The 21039-nt window shown below is 40.9% G+C and overlaps 1 protein-coding gene across 1 annotated transcript in view; it reads right to left on the reverse strand.

Annotated features, from left to right (window-relative positions):
* Positions 1-21039, reverse strand: part of CDYL2 (chromodomain Y like 2) — a 244481-nt gene that overhangs the window by 60797 nt on the left and 162645 nt on the right. Inside the window, exon 2 of the mRNA XM_063945371.1 lies at positions 3403-3952. Within this exon, the coding sequence (XP_063801441.1) occupies positions 3403-3952 (550 nt within the window). The remainder of the gene's footprint in view (positions 1-3402; positions 3953-21039) is intronic.

The raw sequence follows: 21039 nt of genomic DNA on the forward strand, positions 1-21039 counted from the left end.
TTGCTGAAGTCGCACCAAAACAGTCTCAGTGCACCAGGTCCGGTGATGTGACTAGGATGTACCACGAGACTGTGCTGATTGATTTGATATATGACACGTGAAGATGTGTGTGTGACTGATGCTGGGTACACACTAGGACGAATGGCCGAACCGACAACACTTACCACTCGTCAGCCCCATGTGTCGTGCCTAACGTTACAAACGGGCAGGCATTTACCCAGTTGAGATGTCAGTCGCCAACGGCCCCTGCTCAAGTGTACATACACATGGTAGATGTATCGGTCATCAGCTGTGCTGAGCAGTCGACGTGATATGTTGGTGAATGACGATGTTCACAAACATATCACTGCTACACAACTGCTGACGCGCCCACGATATATCGGCCGTTCAATTGAACAGCCAATATATTGGTTGGTGCGTACCCAGACTGAGTCTGAATCTGTATACAAAGTGCTATAATGTAGCAGCTGCAGCCTTTTTCCAATACAAGTTCCGTTGTGCTCTGTATACAGACTCAGTCACACACAATATACAAGTGTTGCATATGAAATTAATCAGCAGAGTCTCCTGGTGCGTCCTAATCACATCTCATTGGCAAAAAAGACGCCCGATGCTAGCAGAGTTACAAGGGACCTGGCGGCTCACTCGCACCAGGAATCTCACGCTGCGTGGCTTGAGGCTAGTTGTATGAGGACACATCTGCAGGACATGCCGTCAACACAAATTAAATATTGTTTTCGCCAGATTTGCTAAATTCCTCTCACTTCAAAATATTCTGATAAAATAATGGCTTGATAGGTTTGTTTTGGAATTTTGATGCTATTTGAAGGTGGAAATGTAAAGGTATTTGTATTATATTATATTCTTACTTGCACATAGCAAAGGAACTAAGCACCACAGCAGTCAGACGCTGTGTGTAAAAGGCAATAAGGCTGTTTTATTATCATGGTTTCACATTACTTTTACTTGTCTGGTGGTTTGGCTTTGCGAGCGGTTTGTCCAAATTAATGGCTTGTAAAGTATAACCAGTGATTATATTCAGATTTTCAGACACTGCATCTTCAAGAGCCTTGGTAATATTGCATTGATGTCGTACACAGACTGAAGCTTTTTCTGGTCCAATTCCACTTAGCAAGAATGCCTCAATCATATAATTAAATCAAAAAATAAAATTGTGACCAGGGAGAGATAGTTACTCTGAGTGTTTAGTAAACACAAAGCCACAGCAATGCAATGGTCTCCCTCGATGCATTATTCAGGTTTCCGTAAAATGTAATTGTTCCTGAAGGCTGGGAGTTTCATTTTGCAATCAGTAAATATGATATTTTCTGGTAATTATGACCAGACTGGCAAACCCACTTCAATTACAGCAAGAGCAGCTCAGGGATGACAGCAAATGTTTAAGCTGAACTCTTCATCAGCTTAGAGATGGGTAAGGTGGGTGCTGATAGTGAGGTACCGGCAACACTACGCGCCTACAAAACATCCTGTGACATCTTCTCAATGGATAAAGTTTCCGTCTTTTAAACAGGTCCTCTGATTGGCTGTGAAAGCTCATGGATTTTTGTGTCAATTTAAATAATGCTAAAGGCATTAGTTACAGACAGGACCCTCATTTGACCCTGCCTCCGATGCATCCACCAATAAGCACATGGCATGATGTTCAGGTGCAAATGGAACAAGTGTTTGTTTCTTGTCTCATCCTCTTGACCTAGTACCGTGCCTTTATTGACAGCTACATACTCAAATACTAACATGAACCTTCCAAATGAAGGAAAAATGCTAAAAAAAGAAAAAGAAAAAAAAAAAAGAATAATTTTTCTAGGATCAAAACTGTACTTTTTATCTTAGGAGGACATAACACTCATTTATTGCTAAACTTCCACAACATAAAAATACCAGCACTTTTTCTCAATAGCTGATTTGAAGGCAAAGGGTGCGATTCACTTGCAAGGGACAGCTGCAGAGAACCACCAGAACAGTTGGAGCTAAGCCACTTTGTGACTTTCAACATTGAGCCTCATTAAGTAGTGATCGCATGTGCGATCACACGCGCAGTTTCCAGTTTATCTGGAAACTGTGCAGACCCCGTTGCGCGCATGTGCAGAAAAGTTCCTGTGTGATCGCAGGCAGAGGCATTCGGGAGGGGGGGGCAGCATTGTCAGAAATGGGGGAGTGTCGCCCCCATTTTATGGGAGGGGCAAGGCAAAGGTCTGCGCCTAAAGACACAGAATTCTTGGCCTTGCAAGGCCCCCTGAGACGACCAGCCTCAGTAAGCGGAGGATTACTCAGATGCTTGTTTGTGGGGAACATCGCGACCATCTGTCATGATGTTGATCCCAGGCTGCAACACCGGCTGAAGCGCTGGGATCGCAAATGAAGCAAGGAGGTGCTTAACACTGCCTACTGCATTTGCATTTTTAGTGATCGCATTTGCAAAGCTGCATGCAAATGCAATCACTGCTGAATGAGGGCCACTGTCAATTGTCTCTTGCGCTAAAATGTTGCTATACCATATACTACCAAATTGAATATGTGCCCACGAGATAAAAGGTCACTCTGCATTACAATTCCCCAATGCATAAACGAAAAAACACATTTATTAAAAAAAAGGTACAGATGCGTCCTCACACATCTTTGATGCAGTCATGCCAAACAGACCCTCTTTGCACACCAAGTCCCGTGAGACTCTTCTAGCATCGGGTGCCTTTTTGCAGAAAATGCATCCTAGTCGCAACGCTATGCGACTAGGACGCACAAGGAGACTGTGCTGATTAATGTGATATATAACACTTGGGTATCTGTGTGCGACTGAGTCTCTATCTGTACAAGATGTACTACAACAGGCCTGGCCAACCTGTGGCTCTCCAGATGTTGTAAAACTACAAGTCCCATCATGCCTTGCCACAGTTTTGCTATTAGGGAATGCTAAAATTGTGGCAGGGCATGCTGGGATGTGTAGTTTCAAAACATCTGGAGAGCCACAGGTTGGCCAGGCCTGTACTACAATGTAGCAGCCGCAGCTTTTTTCTAGTAGAAGTTCTGTTCTGCTCCGTATACAGACTCAGTCACACACATACAAGTGGCATATATCACATTAAACAGCACAGTCTCTTTGTGTATCCCAGCCGCATTGAGTTGCAATTAAGATGTAGTTTTGGCATAAAAAGACGCCCGGTGTTAGCAGACTTACACAGGACCTGGCGGCTCACTCACGCCCGGCATCTTGCGCTGCATGGCATACTGAGTATGAGGACACATCTGTAATTAATCATTCATTGTGAAGGCAAATCTACCTCATGACTTTTCTGTTCCTTAAATGTACAACAATCCAGACCACCGATTGCTTGTTAAAAAGCCTATTATTCCTAGAAGCGTGCACAACAAATGTATATTACGTACCTATTCCATTAATTAGATTTGAATCACAGGCTTCCATTCCACTTGGTAAACCTGGTCTCACTTTGTGTTCATTACGGTCATTTTTCCCCTGATCGGAGCCATTTTCAAAGTGCTCGTCTTCAATGTGACTAGCGGAGTCCCCATTCTCCAAGGGTTTGTTCAGCGGCATAATCTGCAGCCCGCTGGGAGTAGTTCTGTATGTTAAGGTCTTTGTTGATCTGTCTCCAGGGGAATATTTGGCAGTACACACCTTTTTCTGTTTTTGTAAGGAATGTATCCTTCGTCGTTTCTGTGCTGCTCCCCTGGCTCTCCCAGAGTCAGATGACCTGTGGGGCATTTTGTCCACTACGGCCCCTCGTAAAAGCTTACCAGCTTTGGCTCGCCGATCTCTGTTTAAGTGCAGTCCATTAAATTCATCAATAAACTCCTCGCAGTGTTGCAGGTGGTGCTCCGGCTCCCAGGTGTCTTCACTGCTCCCGTAACCTTTCCATCGAATTAGGTATTCCCACTTCCCTTTCCTGCTCTTCCTTTTGTCAACAATCCTTTCAACCTAGGGATGAAAATAGTACTTAATATGGATTGAATATAGTAAAATGCCAAACAAAATTATAGATGTCATAATAGATGTCACAATGCATTTTTTTAAATGAATAGATTAACCCATATGGACTCCAGTAAAGTACTACAAATACTTAAGCGCAAGGAGTCATTTGCTCCTGTAGTTTGTCCAATCCTGATTAGCTATATAAAGGGGGATGCGCTGAGGATCCCAGCAGTCGGGATCCTGACAGTGGAATCCTGTCGGATCCTGATGGTAAGTACTGGGGATAGGGTTAGGTAACGGGGTGTGTTAGGGTTAGGCTGCGGGGGAAGGGGAGGTTAGGGTTAAGCTGCGGGGGGTTGGGGATAAGCTAGCGGGGGGTGGTTAGGCTGGAAGAGGGATGTTTAGCGTTAGTCTGTGGGGGGAGCGGGGTAGTTGGGGACGGTTAGGGTTAGGCTGGGAGGGGACGGTTGGGGTTAAAATATGATATGAAAAGAGAGAGAGAGAGAGATTTATTAGGCACCATAACAGTGTAAAAATAAACATGGCACCTGTAAATGCAGCTGCGAGGTGACAAAAGAAAACAAAATAAAATCTAGATTTAAGTAAAGAAAATTGCAAATGAAGTATTTATTCTGTAATTCATAGAAAGTAGATAGCAAAGAATGGTCACGTTAATATGGTGTTAATATGTCTCACTCAGTGCGTGTCGTGCAAGATGTATGCGCACCTGGATCAGCCAACCCAGTGCGAATACATATGCACGAGTTGTGTGCGAACGGTTGCCCTGGAAGCCCGGGTAACTGATCTAGAGCAGACTGAGGGATATTAATAATCTCGAGCAAAGTTTAGGAGGTGTATGTCTTTATGTTAAACCATCTCTTAAACCATACTTAAAGGAGGTTATTTATGATGGGACTGGCAATAATTTGGAGTCACTATGGGTTGAAATCTCAAGTGGGGGTATTGATGCAAAAAAAACTAGTCATAGGCACGTGCTACAAACAGCCGGATATTAGCATACATGAAGAAGAACAAGCATACATGAGGAAGAACAACTCTTGCAGAAAATCGAAAGGGCTGCGGGATTGGGGGACATCCTAGTGATTGGGGATTTTAATTATCCTGATATAAATTGGAGTAACGATTCATGTGTTAAAGCTAGGGGCAACAGGTTCTTAAATATGTTAAAGGATCACTACTTGTTTCAATTAGTCAGGACCCAACTAGGGGTAAAACTACTCTGGAACTAGTAATTACTAATAATGTGGACATTATATCAAACACTAAAGTTAGGGAGACTTTGGGTAACAGTGATCACTATATGATCACATTCGACATCAGTTTCAGAAAACATAGCTATAAGGGTTTGATAGTGTAGGAGCTTCCGCAGTATAGCAAATATATATTGATTCACGCTTTTTCGCATTTATTAAGATATTTACTGTTAATCACAAAATGAATTCATGTGTCCTTATGAAAAATATTGCTGAGTTGGTCAGAATACTATATTTGCTGAATAATCTTGTTTTAAGGCATGACTTGTACAAGACAAATGCAACATTAAATGTATTGGAAATGTATCCAAGACGGACAAAGCAACACCAGATATATCCAAGGCTAATTGAGAAGAATGCTGAAAGAAATCTTCTGAGTTTATGTCCGAAAGACTGATAAACGAAACAATAACCATTTTCAAGGCTGTCCTAGTTGCCACTTCTAACATTGTATGACAATCGATGTATTTTCAAGACATACATGGTGTATTCTGATTGGCTAAATGTATTGGCAAGCATAAACCCTTTGTTTTCAAGCTATAAATAATAAAGCTATGATGGCCCTTAGGGGGTCATTTTATGATTTGATTAAGGTTACACATGAACTTGTGTTCTTTTTTCATTCACTGATCTCCAACCGGTTGCAAGAGAAACAGAATTCTGACTGATGACTGCAGAGAGTTTATAGACCAGACCTGAATAGGTTAACATACCCTAACATTTTGGGAGCATCGTCCGGCATATTCCAGCATCTCTTCCACTGGCAATAAATCCTCTGATCTTTCAGGAACCGCTGATAACAAAAACCGGTAAGTGAGATTTAATGTGTAGATTTCTACCTGCTCACTTGAACTCAGCGTTTCTTGAAATCTGGGGAAGTCCAGTCGGGAAGGTCAGAGAATATCTTACAGAGCCCAGTGTCAGTCAGAAGAAATTTTTTAAGGTACCATGCATGTATGTTATATTGTTGAATTGTGGGTAAATAATTTCAGATAATTTGCCACAAGTGCACAGGGGGAATTAATCAAATATGCAGAAAACGTTTAAATTGTGAAAGTACTAATACATGTTTATTAAGAAAATAGAGCCGTTTTATAAAGGTGGCGCATGGCCAAGATATGTTCTAATGCTGATAACCAGTTTGAATTGATAAATAACCAAAGAGGTGTATGCAAATCTTATACCTGTGTTGTTGTGTTAAGAAAATACAAAGGGTCCGTAGCACCGAGATTGGTGGCAATTACAAGCACTGAAGTCTCATTTGGTTATGTGGAAAATTATGATGAATTTTATTGTACAAAAGGTTGTCATTTTAAAAAGGGAATTGTTGGAACATTACATTGAGAATGATTGATCTAACATCATAACCTATTGGCCTAGGAACCACATAATCCCAGGTCTAAGACCCATGTGCCCGTGCAGCCTCAAACAGCTGCCGTGCACACAGATAACAGATATAGCATTTACTGTCATCCTTGTTTTTGTATCCTTGCACTGTTGTATGTACTCTGTCAATATGCTTTTGAAAAGGTGGGGGGGAGTCGGGTGTCTGCTGAATAATGAAACCAGTGTCAGTAACTAGATTCTGCTGCACACATTGTACTGTATATATTGTATGTCCCTATGCAAGACAGTTAAAGGGTAGGATTGGGTCTGTAATAAAGAACAGCTACTGTCTGAAAGAGACACAAGGTGAACGTATTCCAAGAATAGTGGGGAGTTTACCAAGAGCACAAGGTACAAACAGGAGTCTATATAGGCAGAGGGATAGACCCTTGGAGTGACTTAACAATAAATATTAGGGACGCATCTCAGTGATCCAGAAGAAATAATCTATTATGCAGGTCTCACTTGGGGAGCAGTACTAACAGATTTTCCACCAACACAGGGAGGAAGGGACAACACTACAACCCATGTCATTTGTCCACAGACGGATTTAAGGAGCTTTTTAGGTACAAGGATAGAAGAGATTCTTCAGAGTCAGCGTCTCACAAGGAGATTTTAATTCCCTCATAAGGAGTTAGTAAAATACCACATCAGGATGGGTTCAAACCCGTGGATATTGTTAGTAACAGGGAGGGTAGGAAAGCTCTAAAAGGAGACTTTAAGTCCCTCAAATGGGGTTGCTAAAATACCACATCAGGATGGGTTCAAACCCGTGGATATTGTTAGTAACGGAGGGTAAGAAAAGCTTTAAAAGGAGATTTTAAGTCCCTCATAAGGAGTTACTAAAATACCACATCAGGAGGGGTTCCGCACACGTTCACCCAGGCATGGGAGCGCGGTCTGTAAAGATGTCAGGGCCCGACAAACCCGTGGATATTGTTAGTAACAGGGAGGGCAGGAAAGCTTTGAAAGGAATAAGTAAAATTTTCAAAAGAGCAGGTTTTCCGTCAGAAGGGACACTAGACTTAGAGAAATGGAAAAAAATTTGCCTCCTGTAACAAGAGTTGGATTATTAAGCATAATAGTAGAGATCAAGCATCCATCTGGATCACTGTAGCAAAAGAATTAGGAGCAGAGAATAGAAGAAGAGATGAGGAAAATGATTTCCCCATTGTACCAGAGTACTCAATAGCACCACAACCAGCGTTAAACTCACTGCCTGTAATTTCAGCAACAGCACCTGCACACTATACCCTACCCCTATACCCTAGACATGCATGCACACCAAGGTACCCATAGTATGAACAGAATGAAATCATCTGCAAGCTCACTAACAGTAAAATTGGAAAAAAGATGAGCCAGGAAAAGAGTGACGAATAATCAGCCCTATCTTGGAAGGATCTGTGTTCGAAAATCCGAATGATTTACCTGAGCTATGTGTACAGAGTATGCCCCAGTGTCCTGATACTTTATCACAAGAAACCCCAACAAGACCAACCAAAGAAACTGGGCAGCTAAAGTTCCCCTCATGTTTAAACGAGTGGTGGACACCTGGAATCAAGCTATGAGTCCAGTAAACAATTGTCCACAATCAGGAACTATAGGCGAAAGGGTGCAAATCAGGTGAAGAGGAGAAGCAAGGGGTCAAGACACAGCCTCTACAGCTTTTCATTCCCAGGTGCATAATGTACAGAATAAACTGACATATTTTCCAGAAAGATTGTGTCCGGTATGTCAGTTTTGCGTTCCAGAAGGATATGAACATTGCCCAAATTGTGGAAACTGGATTTCACACCATGAACCACCATGCCAAGATATCTATGCGACTAGAAATACTGAAAGACGGTCATCATTGCCTGTTTCTCTGTATCCAGCACAAGTACAGAGAATATGCAACCCAGATAATGCAGCCAGGACGAACGAACCATACATCGTACAGAGCCAACACCACAAACCATGGTATGGCAATGGTCTCGCAAATATAGTTGCAGAGTCCCCAGATCCTAGAAAAAAAACCAACAGCAGTTTATGCCTATATGGAAAGAATTCAAACCATATGGACACCGGCATGGGTCGACTACCACCAGTTGTGTGAGGCTATACTAGGACCAGCAACTGCCCAAACAGTAAGCACCATGTTAAAAGCAGATGCAGTAGATGATTGCCCAGCCATAACGGACGTTCCGACAGAGGAAAATAGAGCAACGTTTGAAAGTGGAAAGATGTACATGACAAGACTTAAGAGATGGTGTCATGCACAGACACTCAGAGCACCAGCAGCCCCAGACTTGAAACAGGAAAAGACTGAATCCATCAGAACTTACTATGATAAAGTCACTATACGACACACAAGATGATAGAATATGAAGGTGTGCAACTCCTGTGTCGGCAACAGTGTACTCAGTCACCACTGGCAGTTCGATAAAAGTGACTTTACCCACAGGAGACCCAAGGGTTTCAAGAGCTGTTTTTATGCACAACCAGATTCCTCTACGTTTACTTACAGATCAAGCCATTGCAACGACTGGATTGGGAGGTTAAGCCCTACCCCTGCAAGAAAGCAAAGATGTAACCTGAAATACAAGCTGCTATACAAGACTATCTCTCACAGGAAAAGTAAGACAAAGAGGAACAACAACTCCCAGTATAAACATCATTATGTTAAACACCAGCCTGGGTGGACTTGGACTAAGAAGATGACATGCCTGCAGCAGTGAGAAAGAATATGCAAGTAAAGAAAGGACAAAGTATGAAGAATAATGAATGAATCATAAAGAGAGGTGATTGGAAAAAGAAAAGTTGAGAAACAATATGAAGGCCGTATGAAAGTTTGGAGACTAAAGGAAGTCTGCTTTAAGAAGGACAAAGAAAGACATCTGACAAGTGGTCAGTACTACCTGGCAAGATTACAGAGATAATGCCATGATTTAAAGCTACAGAAGCTCCGGGGTTTAAAGCAAATAATAAGGAACAAGACAGAAAAAGTTCCAGAAGACAAATGAATGATGCTTCTTCTGCCAATATGAAGTACAAGCTTCTTCAGGTACTCCCCAGTGAACATAATGTCTCCAGAAGAAACAGCAGAAGGTATGATTACAGTCACCTTGCCCACTGGAGAAATACGTTTGTGCCTAATGAATACTGGAGCCAGCACACGCAGAAGACAGCAGAGGGAGATACCACAAGAACTGATGATATCAGAAATTCTTAAAAGGACAGGAGATGAAAGAAATACAGTCACCAATACCAGCCCAGTTCTTGACCTTGGAGTACATGTCCAGTGACTTTGCTGAAGCACAATGTACTAAAGCTTATCCAAGGAGAATACAAGAAGAAGTTTAACTTTCCAGCAACTTATCAAAGGAAAGAACAAAAAGCCATTTAGAAGCAAGTTAAAACAGAAGTTCAGTATTGGCTCATTCCCGCAGTACCAGTTGTAGAAGAAAGGAAGCAATACTACTGGACCAGGATAGCTTTGTGGAGGGGCTATATCACCAAGTGATTTATCCACAAAACACACAGCTAAATACAGGATGTGAATGAACTGTTGATTACCACCACCATTAAAAGAAGTACCAAGAAGGGGCAGTGTCCTTAGTGAAGTTTCTGGAAGAACAAGACTGCAGAGCCTCAGAAGGAGAAATTGCAGCTAGTCAAGCAAGAGTTAATCTTCCTAGGACACCCAAGGTACCCGACATCTAACAAAAGTGAGAAGGAAAAGATTCAGACTGCAAGCTAAGATGCCAACTAGTGTCAAGCAAGTCAGATGATCATTCCTGGGCCTAGTAGAACACTACAGAACACGGATACCTCTAGCACCAGTCTACATGCAAGCATTGTATGACAACACTGAAAGGGAGGAGGGTCCGCATCCTACATACAGCAACAGATGAATTAAGCTATTGAACACTTGGAAACAGCAGTTGCCTCATCTCAAGCCCTAGAACTACCTGACTATTAAAGAAAGAGGCCATACATAGAAGTCCTTATGCAAAATCATGGACTGAGGTGAAGACCAGTGGCCTACAACTCAAGCAAGCTTGACAGCGGTAATCAAAGAGCACAGACACAGTGATGAATCAGAAGTCCTAGAAGAGGACAAGAGCACAGGCATAGTGCTGAATCATGAACTTATCATCCAGGTTCCACATGCAGGTACAGAGAAGCTTCAACAAGCAAGAACCAAACACCTGTCAGTGGCAAGGCTGACCATGTATGAAGTAGCACTGCCTAAGTGCGACAAGTAACCATCAGACGATGTATTACCCTCAACTCAGCAACCCTTTTCTAGCATTAATCAATAAAGGTGTTGAATCTCAAGATTCAAAAGGAGGGAAAAACAGATTATCTACTGATGAATGGGAAAGCCAGAAGTTTCTAACATTCACTCACGAAGGTAAACAATATTGTTGGACACGATTACCCCAAGGGGGAGCAACCAGTCCATCAGATTTCTCAGAGGCAATGGCATTAATCCTGCAGAAATGGAGACCGTACTTTACAGACACCCAGTTAGTTCAATATGTCGATGATCTGCTTATTGCTGCACAGACAGAAGAAAAGTGCAAAAAGGAAACAGCATCACTACTCATGTCAAAAGCCAAACTACAGCTAGTACAGAAAAGAGTTATATTTTTAGGACACTGCATATCCCAAGGAACAAGGCATCTTACTGATGAAAGAACAAAAGCAATAACTCAAGCAAAAACCCCAAGAACATTAAATGAAATCAGAGCTTTTCTGGGCCTTATTGGTTACTGCAGAGAATGGATACCCTCAGCCTCATTACTGATGCATCCCCTATATGATTTAACAAAAAAAAAAAAAGGAGGCGTCCATCAGAAAACAGGGACACCATTGAAGAAGCAGTAAGAAAACTAAAGCAAGCCATAATAACAGCCCCAGCATTGGGATTGCCTGATTACAAAAAAGCCTTTTAACCTATTCTGCCATGAAAACAGAGGGCATTCTTTAGGGGTGCTCACCCAGAAATACGGACCAAAACAAAGACCAGTGGCATACTATTCAGCCCAGTTGGATCCGATTATCAGAGGAGCACCATCCTGTGTCCGAGCAATGGCAGCAGCAGCAATACTGAAGGAAAAGGTGACAGACATCATTGTGCTTGATCATCCACTGTGTATACAAGTACCGCATGCTGTAACAGAAATACTAAGTCAAGAAAAAAGCAAGCATCTTTCTGCAGCCAGACTTAACAAATATGAAGTGATTGCCTAGCCCTCATGGAAAGAGACTTTACCTCTTCCTAATGTCCAAGATACACCACTGGACAATCCAGACATGAACCTGTTCGTCGATGGATCAAGATATTATGATAATGGATCCCCAAGGACAGGATATGCAGTAACAACTGAAACTGAAGTCATAGAATCTGGACCAAGAATGTCAGCACAAGAAGCAGAACTCATAGCAATGACCAAAGCCTGCATACATGCTGAAAACATGACAGCTAACATCTACACGGATTCACGCTATGCTTGGGGGGGGTGTCCCAGGATTACGCTGTTATTTAGAAAAGTAGGGACTTCAAAGGTGCAAATGGAAAACCCATCAAACATGCCAGTTTGATTATGGAACTACCTAAAAGGATTGGCATAATCAAGGTACAAGCACATACTAAGAGCCAAACCATGGAAGCTAAAGGAAATGCATTTGCAGATGCAGAAGCCAAGAGAATTGCCTTACAATCAAAAGAACCTGAGCAAGTCTTAGTAGCTCAAGATGTGAAGCAAATGCCTAATGAAGAGAAGCTGATCAAAATTCAACAACAAGCATCACAAGGAGAAAAGGAGAAATGGAGATGATTGGGGGCAGAAGAAGATGAACATGAACATGAACATGAACATGGACATCATTGAAAGGAAGCCATGGTAAATAGAGTACAAGAGCATTGGATAGCTCCAGGCTTCAATAAAGCTGCAACAAACTTTGTAGCAGGATGCTGGATCTGTGGAATCAGCAATCCAGGACAAAGAACCAAGACACCTCTAGGAACTATACCCAAAGCCTCTTACCCATTTCAAAAGACTACAAATCAACTATATACAGTTGCCACGAAGCGGTCCATATGAATATGTACTAGTAACAACGGACATGTTTAGTCACTGGGCCGAAGCCTGGCCAGTGAGCAAAGCCACAGCAAAAACCACTGCAAAGAAACTGATAGCAGAAATAGTATGTAGATTTGGGATACCTGAGGTTATAGAATCAGATAGAGGTACACATTTCACAGGAGAAGTCATGCAGCATATAATGAAAGATTTGGGGGTACAGCAGGCCTTCCACGTGCCTTACCGCCCCCAGGCGAGTGGGAGGGGGGACATCTGAACTTTGACCTTAAGCTAAAACTACAGAAAATGACAGAAACCAAAAGAACGGCCAGAATGCCTACCTATAGTATTGTTCAATATTAGGACCACACCCATGAAACCTAGTAAACTGACTCCATATGAAATATTGTTTGGGTCAGCTCTAAGAACAGGTTGTTATTATCCACAATAATTACAACATAATCATGGTTATTTTTACAGGTTATGTACAGGAGGTCTGTAAAACATTGACTAACCTCCATTGCCGAGTATTTTCTTCCATTCCAGACCCAGAAGGATCAGCTACGCATAAGCTAAATCCAGGAGATTGGGTCTATTTAAAGAGACATGTGAGAAAGACCTTTGAACCAAGATATGATGGTCCATATCAAGTGCTGCTAACCATGTCTACCTTAAATTAAGGTGAAAGGTCGTGATACCTGATTACATGCATCCCACTCGAAGAAGTTGACGGTGACTCTCCAGCCAGAAGAATGAAGTTGCTTATCCTTTGGTTGTTGTTAGGGGTAATCCCCAAGGTTTGGACTATAAGTCCAGGGGACTGGTTTACTGAAAGGAAATAGTTCAGGCCTAGGTAGTGTAGTGTAGGTAGAATAGGGAGAAAAAGATGAATCAAAAAGAGGGGAAATGATAGTGTAGGAGCTTCCGCAGTATAGCAAATATATATTGATTCACGCTTTTTCGCATTTATTAAGATATTTACTGTTAATCACAAAATGAATTCATGTGTCCTTAAGAAAAATATTGCTGAGTTGGTCAGAATACTATATTTGCTGAATAATCTTGTTTTAAGGCATGACTTGTACAAGACAAATGCAACATTAAATGTATTGGAAATGTATCCAAGACGGACAAAGCAACACCAGATATATCCAAGGCTAATTGAGAAGAATGCTGAAAGAAATCTTCTGAGTTTATGTCCGAAAGACTGATAAACGAAACAATAACCATTTTCAAGGCTGTCCTAGTTGCCACTTCTAACATTGTACGACAATCGATGTATTTTCAAGACATACATGGTGTATTCTGATTGGCTAAATGTATTGGCAAGCATAAACCCTTTGTTTTCAAGCTATAAATAATAAAGCTATGATGGCCCTTAGGGGGTCATTTTATGATTTGATTAAGGTTACACATGAACTTGTGTTCTTTTTTCATTCACTGATCTCCAACCGGTTGCAAGAGAAACAGAATTCTGACTGATGACTGCAGAGAGTTTATAGACCAGACCTGAATAGGTTAACATACCCTAACAGGTTCAACCAAAACATTTAACTTTAGGAAGGCTAATTTCAGTATGCTGAGATGTGCACTTAACGACATTGAGTGGGAAGTTTTGTTTCATAGCAAGAACACTTCGGAAATGTGGGATGCTTTAAAAGGGTTGCTAGATGTCAATATTCACAAATTTATTCCCATGGGCAGTAAACGCAGGGGTACTAAACTCAAACCGATGTGGCTTAACAAGAAGGTCAAGGCAGAAATGGATAAAAAGAATCGTGCTTTCAAAACATTTAAATCTAATGGAAAGGAGGAGTAATTCCAGTATTACAAAGAATGCAATAAAAATGCAAAAAAAGCAATAAGAGCAGCTAAAATGGAAAACGAAAAGCAAATCGCTATAGAGAGTAAAACCAATCCTAAAAAGTTTTTTAAATACATAAACAGTAAAAGGTTAAAAAAGGAGAACATAGGTCCAACAAAAGATGAATTTGAAGTATTGATAAATGATGACAAAATAAAAGCGGAAAAACTGAACAAATTTTTTTCATCAGTGTGCATAACGATAGTGACAGTAATGATTCGTGGTTAGATACTTGTTTAAGTGAAGAAGTAGTCCGGGAGAGACTAAGCAAAATTAAGATTAATAAATCACCTGGTCCTGATGGACTTCCCCCGAGGGTTCTTATAGAGCTTAGGTTACAACTAGCAAGACCCCTATACTTGATTTTCAATAGTTCAATTAGATCAGGCATGGTACCTAAGGATTGACGTATACCTGAGGTAGTGCCATTATTTAAAAAGGGATCCAAAAATCATCCGGGTAACTACAGATCGGTTAGTTTGACATCTATAGTGGGGAAAATATTGGAAGGAATTCTAAGGGATAGCATACAGGAATATCTACAGACCGCTAAGATTATTAGTAAGAACCAGCATGGGTTTGTGAGGGACAGATCATGTCAATCTAATTTAGTTAGCTTCTATGAGGAAGTGAGCGACAATCTTGACCAGGGAAAAGCAGTGGATGTGGTCTACTTAGATTTTGCAAAAGCCTTCGATACAGTACCTCACAGGAGACAGATCATCAAATTAAAGGAGCTTGGCCTAGGAAAAACTGTTGTACATGAAAAAGTAACTGGCTGGATAACAGGGTACAGCGAGTAGTGGTCAACGGGAAGTCCTCAAGCTGGACACCAGTAGTCAGCAGAATACCACAATGGTCTGTACTCTGGCCACTACTGTACAACATATTTATCAATGACCTAGAAATAGGCCTGGAAAGCACAGTGTCAATCTTTGCATATGATACTAAACTGTGTAGGGAAATTAATTTGGAAATAGATGTGGAGTCTCTGCAGAATGATTTATCTAAACTTGAAATCTGGGCGTCTAAATGGAGAATGAGGTTCAATACAGAAAAATGCAAGGTTATGCATTTTGGGACTAAAAACAAACTTGCTTCCTACATATTAAATGGGGAAAGTCTAGGAGTAACAGTATTGGAAAAAGATTTGGGGGTACTCATTGATAATAGGCTTAATAACCATATACAATGTCAAAGCGCAGTAAAGCAGGCAAGTAAGGTGCTAGAGTGCTTAAAATGGGGAATTGAGACAAGGGATTAGGATGTAATACTGCTGCTGTACAAATCATTGGTACGTCCGCACCTGTAATATTGTGTTCAGTTTTGGGCACCACTGTATAAAAAAAAAAAAGATATTGTGAACTCGAAAGGGTTCAAAGGTTGATTAAAGGGCTAGAGGGACTGGATTACAAGGAAAGGCTTACTAGGTTGAATATGTATACACTGGAAAAGAGGCGTCTAAGAGGAGACATTATTACTATCTTCAAATATGTAAAGGGACATTACAAAAAGAGTTATCAGAGGAATTATTTATTAAAAGAACTCTGTTTAGGACACGTGGGCACTCGCTGAGGCTGGAGGAGAGAAATTCCATATGCAATGGAGGAAAGGGTTCTTCACTGTTAGTGCTATAAGGATTTGGAATTCCCTGCCAGGGAAGGTGGTAATGGCGGACTCTGTAAACGCATTTAAAAAGAAAATGATATCCAAGTTTATAATATTTCAAATATTGACGTTGATAATCTGGGTGTAACATGATTTCTAGTTGTTAACTAGTCATAAAACATTACTTCAGCAGGTACATTATAATCAACTCAACTTAATATAGAATACAGGTTGAACACGATGGGCATTTTGCCTCTATTCAACCTCAATTACTATGTTACTATGTTAATCGCAAAACCTATCATGTTATTCTAAAACTAAATTTAAATAAAATAGTCCAGTGAGGATGATCCTACTTGCTTTCAGTAGGCCAATAAATTATTTCTACATTCCAACAGAACCATCTCAAATTACTATTAATCAACACTGCAGGACACTGAAAAATGCAGATTACTAATATTTGTATGATTAGTGCCTACAAGAATTAAAACTAAATATCACAGCATTCATTACAAATCACAGTTGTTCAATACAAATTGACCATAATAATTAAAACACGGATATAATCTCTGCAAGTACCCTGTAACCCTCTTGAACTTGTGCAAGAAGCAAATCTGATAAAACAGTGTGTGTGCACTGTATACCCAACAGATTAAATTATTAAGCATCATTATTTAATCCCATTAGCACAGTTGTGGTACACCAATTAATATTAAAAGCCAATTACAAAGCATTTATTACATGTTATAGTAACAGAACAAATTACGTACTTGACATATCTCAAGTGGAAAAAATGCAGCCATACTCTACCCATTCAGTTATCTCCTTATATTTATTTTATGTTAATATTACTACATCTGCCACTCTCCTACAAGTGCTATACTGGCTCCCCTTCCTCTTCAGAATCAATTTAGGCTCTACATACTCACTTACAAAGCCCTCACCCAATTCCTCGGCCATTTACATATCTGACCTCATCTCCCTTCACACTCCCGCCACCCACTTTGCTTCACAAATGCATGCTGCCTCTCCTGCCAGTGCCAACTCCTACCTCCAAGATTTTGCATGTGCTGCTCCTTATTCTCTACCTTTCCTTACCAGACTCTCCATAAAACTTTAAATTGGCTCCCAAGACCCATTTCTTCAGGAAACCCAGCCAACTCTCATCCTATCCCTCTTTTCCATACTCACTGTTTACCCCATCTGTGTCACCGTCTGTCCCTCTCCTTTAGAACGTAAACTCTAATGAGCAGGGCCCTCTCTCCATCGGGTGTGGTATGCTTGACCGGCGGTCAGCAGATCCCGACAGGGGGGGGCGAGTGCAGCAAGCCCCTTGCGGGTTTAGTGGAGTTTGTCACGCTGCGGGCTCGGTGGCATTCTATTCCCACTCTATGGGTGTCGTGGACACCCACGAGTGGGAATAGTCCCTGTTGGACGGCATGCCGACTTCCAGGATTGTGAGAGAGCGGGATGTAGGGGGAGGTTATGTGACCGTCGGTCACATAACTACATCCCCCTCCCCATCGTGTGCTTTTCCTTCTCTTACTTATACTATCACCTACTCCCTACAGTTCAACAGCACTTAACCCTTTGTTGTTGCTGCCCTGCTGCCTTTGAGTGCAGTGTTTACATACCTTGTATTTGTCCAGCGTGGTCTTGTACTGTAAGTTACTGTTTTCTTATTCTGCTCATTTGTTTATGTAATTAAAGGCCCTGCGGAACCCTTGTGGCTACATACAAATAAAGGATAAAATAATAATAATAATAATAATAATAATAATCCCTAAACGGTTATCTCTCTTTTGTGCCATCCCCTACACCCTACCACACTTTCTCCTTAACCAGTTCTATGTAGATTCCTCATCCATTATATGGAAAGGGAAATGTACTTGAATGTCTCATGACCACATGTTTAGGTTTATAGCTAGAAGAGGTCTTGCTGCTCCTCATCTGGAGTTTTATCAACCTGCTAGTTTGTTGGCCCAACTTTCTATGTGGTTTCCCCATACCCCTCCCAAGCCCTGAGTGGACATTGAATGTTCTCAGTTTGATTCAGTTTTCTTAGGGGTCCTTATCTGACTCGATCCTGGACATAGGCAGTTATCCTCTACCACTCTTAGGAGTAACTCGAGTCCCTGCATGCTTGGGATACAATGGTTAACATCACTAGCACGGCAGGGCTGCCCTCCGCCCCAATTAACTTTGAAAGCTGTGGCTAAACTGATTCCAGACCTCTCCTTGTCCTATTGAGTAGATGTGGGGTTAACTAAATGTCTTGATTTGTTAAACAACACTGGTATCATGGCGTTTGCACAATTACAATGTCAATATGGTATCCACTCCTGTGATTTTAAGACGTATTTACGTGTCCATCACATTAATGACTTAATAATTACACTGGGGGACAATCAATCCGTTGCCAGGGATTTTTTAGTCGATTTCGATTAATTTGGTGCTCCTGATCACAAATTTGCCATGCTTGCGTTTCAATTGGCTCTAGTTTTTGAGATATGCATATGTCTTCAATATTTATGAAAAATTTAATTAAATGTTAAAAATAGTTAAAAAGGTATTTTTTTTCTGATTAAATTTGATTCATAAAATGTTATAAAAAGACACAGGATAATTACATACATAAGCATTAGGAAGCTATGAGATCCGTTTTTTGTAGGATTTTCTATTGTATTCTTTTTGCGGGCAGTCCCTCTGCAGACCCCAACAGTAATCGGCCATCATGTGACGATACCACCTTCCTTGATATCTTTCTTCCATTACCTTAATATCCTGGTGTAACCATTCACCCTGTTCTTCGCTTAAATCTCCTAGATTGGACAGGAAGTGATCTAAAAATGGCTGTACAAAAAATGTACTCTATACTCATGTTGCCAACTACTTTGTCGAAACATTTTAGCATGTTGTGGACTAATTCCTGATAGTTGCCTGCCTTGTGATTGGCTAAAAATTTTTTAATAACAGACACATACCTCAGCCATGCTTCAGATTCAGTTTCAGTCATAGTTGTGGTAAACTATGTTTCCGTATCTGTGGGCCGTTAAAAAATTCCTGCCTTTAATTTTTCAATACTAAGAGATGGAAATGTTCGACAAATATACGTGAAACAATCGCCTGACTTGTCCAATGCTTTTACAAATTGTTTTCTTCAAACCCAGTTTGATATGTAGAGGTAGCAGTATGATTTATTTCCTATCGATTACAAGTTTTTTGAATGATGTTGGCTTTTCCTACAGTTATATCTTCTCTAGGAGGCCATACAGTTTCCTGCCAGTGCTTTTGCTTTGCATGACTATCGCATAAGTGACAAGGATACGTAGTATATTCACTTTTGCTGCCCAAAAAAGAAAGTTAACCATTATTAAATCAACACAATCAGACCACTGAGGCCGAGAATAAGCTATTTTTTCTAAGACTATTTCCATACTGTTCTTTAAGTTTTGTATGTTTTGAATGACCGATAGGAATAAACGCAAATTTATTCCCATTGTGCAGGAATACGCATTTTAAACTTCTTTTAGAACTATCCAGGAAGGGCCACCAGTCTTCTGCTCGATATTCTAGTAAGCACATCATCTGGAAAAGTTCTGGAATATTGTTGCAATACACAAGATTGTTATCTTGGCTAAAGAATGGCAGTATGGCTTGTTCTCTATTTCGATATGACATTATAGTAACATCTGTCTCAAGCCAGTGCTTTTCTTGAAGTCTGGATGCTAAAAGCTCAGCTCCTTTTTTCGATAAATTCAAGTCACGAATTAAATCGTTTAGTTCCTTTTGAGAAAATTTGTTTGGAGTAGAGGAACTTTCTTCAAACTTACTTTCATCTGTGTTGTCACTTGCACTGGATGAAATTAACATTTCCACATCATCACTTTCAACTTCGCACAAAGGCCCTCATTCCGAGTTGTTCGCTTGGTAAATTGCATCGCATCGCAGCGATTTTCCGCTTAGTGCGCATGCGCAATGTTCGCACTGCGACTGCGCCAAGTAAATTTGCTATGCACTTAGTAATTTTACTCACGGCTTTTTCATCGTTCTGGCGATCGTAATGTGATTGACAGGAAATGGGTGTTACTGGGCGGAAACAGGCCGTTTTCGGAAAAAACGCAGGAGTGGCCGGAGAAACGGAGGAGTGTCTGGGCGAACGCTGGGTGTGTTTGTGACGTCAAACCAGGAACGACAAGCACTGAACTGATCGCAGATGCCGAGTAAGTCTGGAGCTACTCAGAAACTGCTACGAGGTGTGTAATCGCAATATTGCGATTACTTCGGTCGCAATTTTAAGATGCTAAGATTCACTCCCAGTAGGCGGCGGCTTAGCGTGAGCAACTCTGCAAAAAACGCCTTGCGAGCGATCAACTCGGAATGAGGGCCAAAGAACTGAAAGATGGTACTGGTAAATCTTCGTTATGCTTTGCAGAATTCATACTTAGTATTCCCATTTGCGTTTCTTAAATTGATTCATACCCTTCACATTTACAGCACAAAAATAGCAGTCACTCAAGTGATCATTTGGCTCACACAGCATCATAGGTATGACAAAATTAAGTCCTTTTCGATCACCTTTAGTCCAATGGCGGAGTGATTCCACGCATGTTTTACAAACTTTGTGAGGCACCCATATTTTGTCTTGCTGGCTTATGTGATGTCCAAAATAAGCCTGATACACTTGTTTTACGAATACAGTTATATCTTTTCTTTCTTTTGCAACACTATTTGCCAAAAATATAACAAAGAACATCAGGGTTGTTAGTACACTGTCTCCGAGAAGAACTAATTTTTATGACAAAAACATTTTGCTTCACACATTCAGTGCTAAAACCAAACAAATGCGGAAGACGTACTAAACAAAACAAGCCCAACCAGCGGGAAATC

This window comes from Pseudophryne corroboree, chromosome 11, assembly GCF_028390025.1.
Source record: "Pseudophryne corroboree isolate aPseCor3 chromosome 11, aPseCor3.hap2, whole genome shotgun sequence".
NCBI lineage: Eukaryota > Metazoa > Chordata > Amphibia > Anura > Myobatrachidae > Pseudophryne > Pseudophryne corroboree.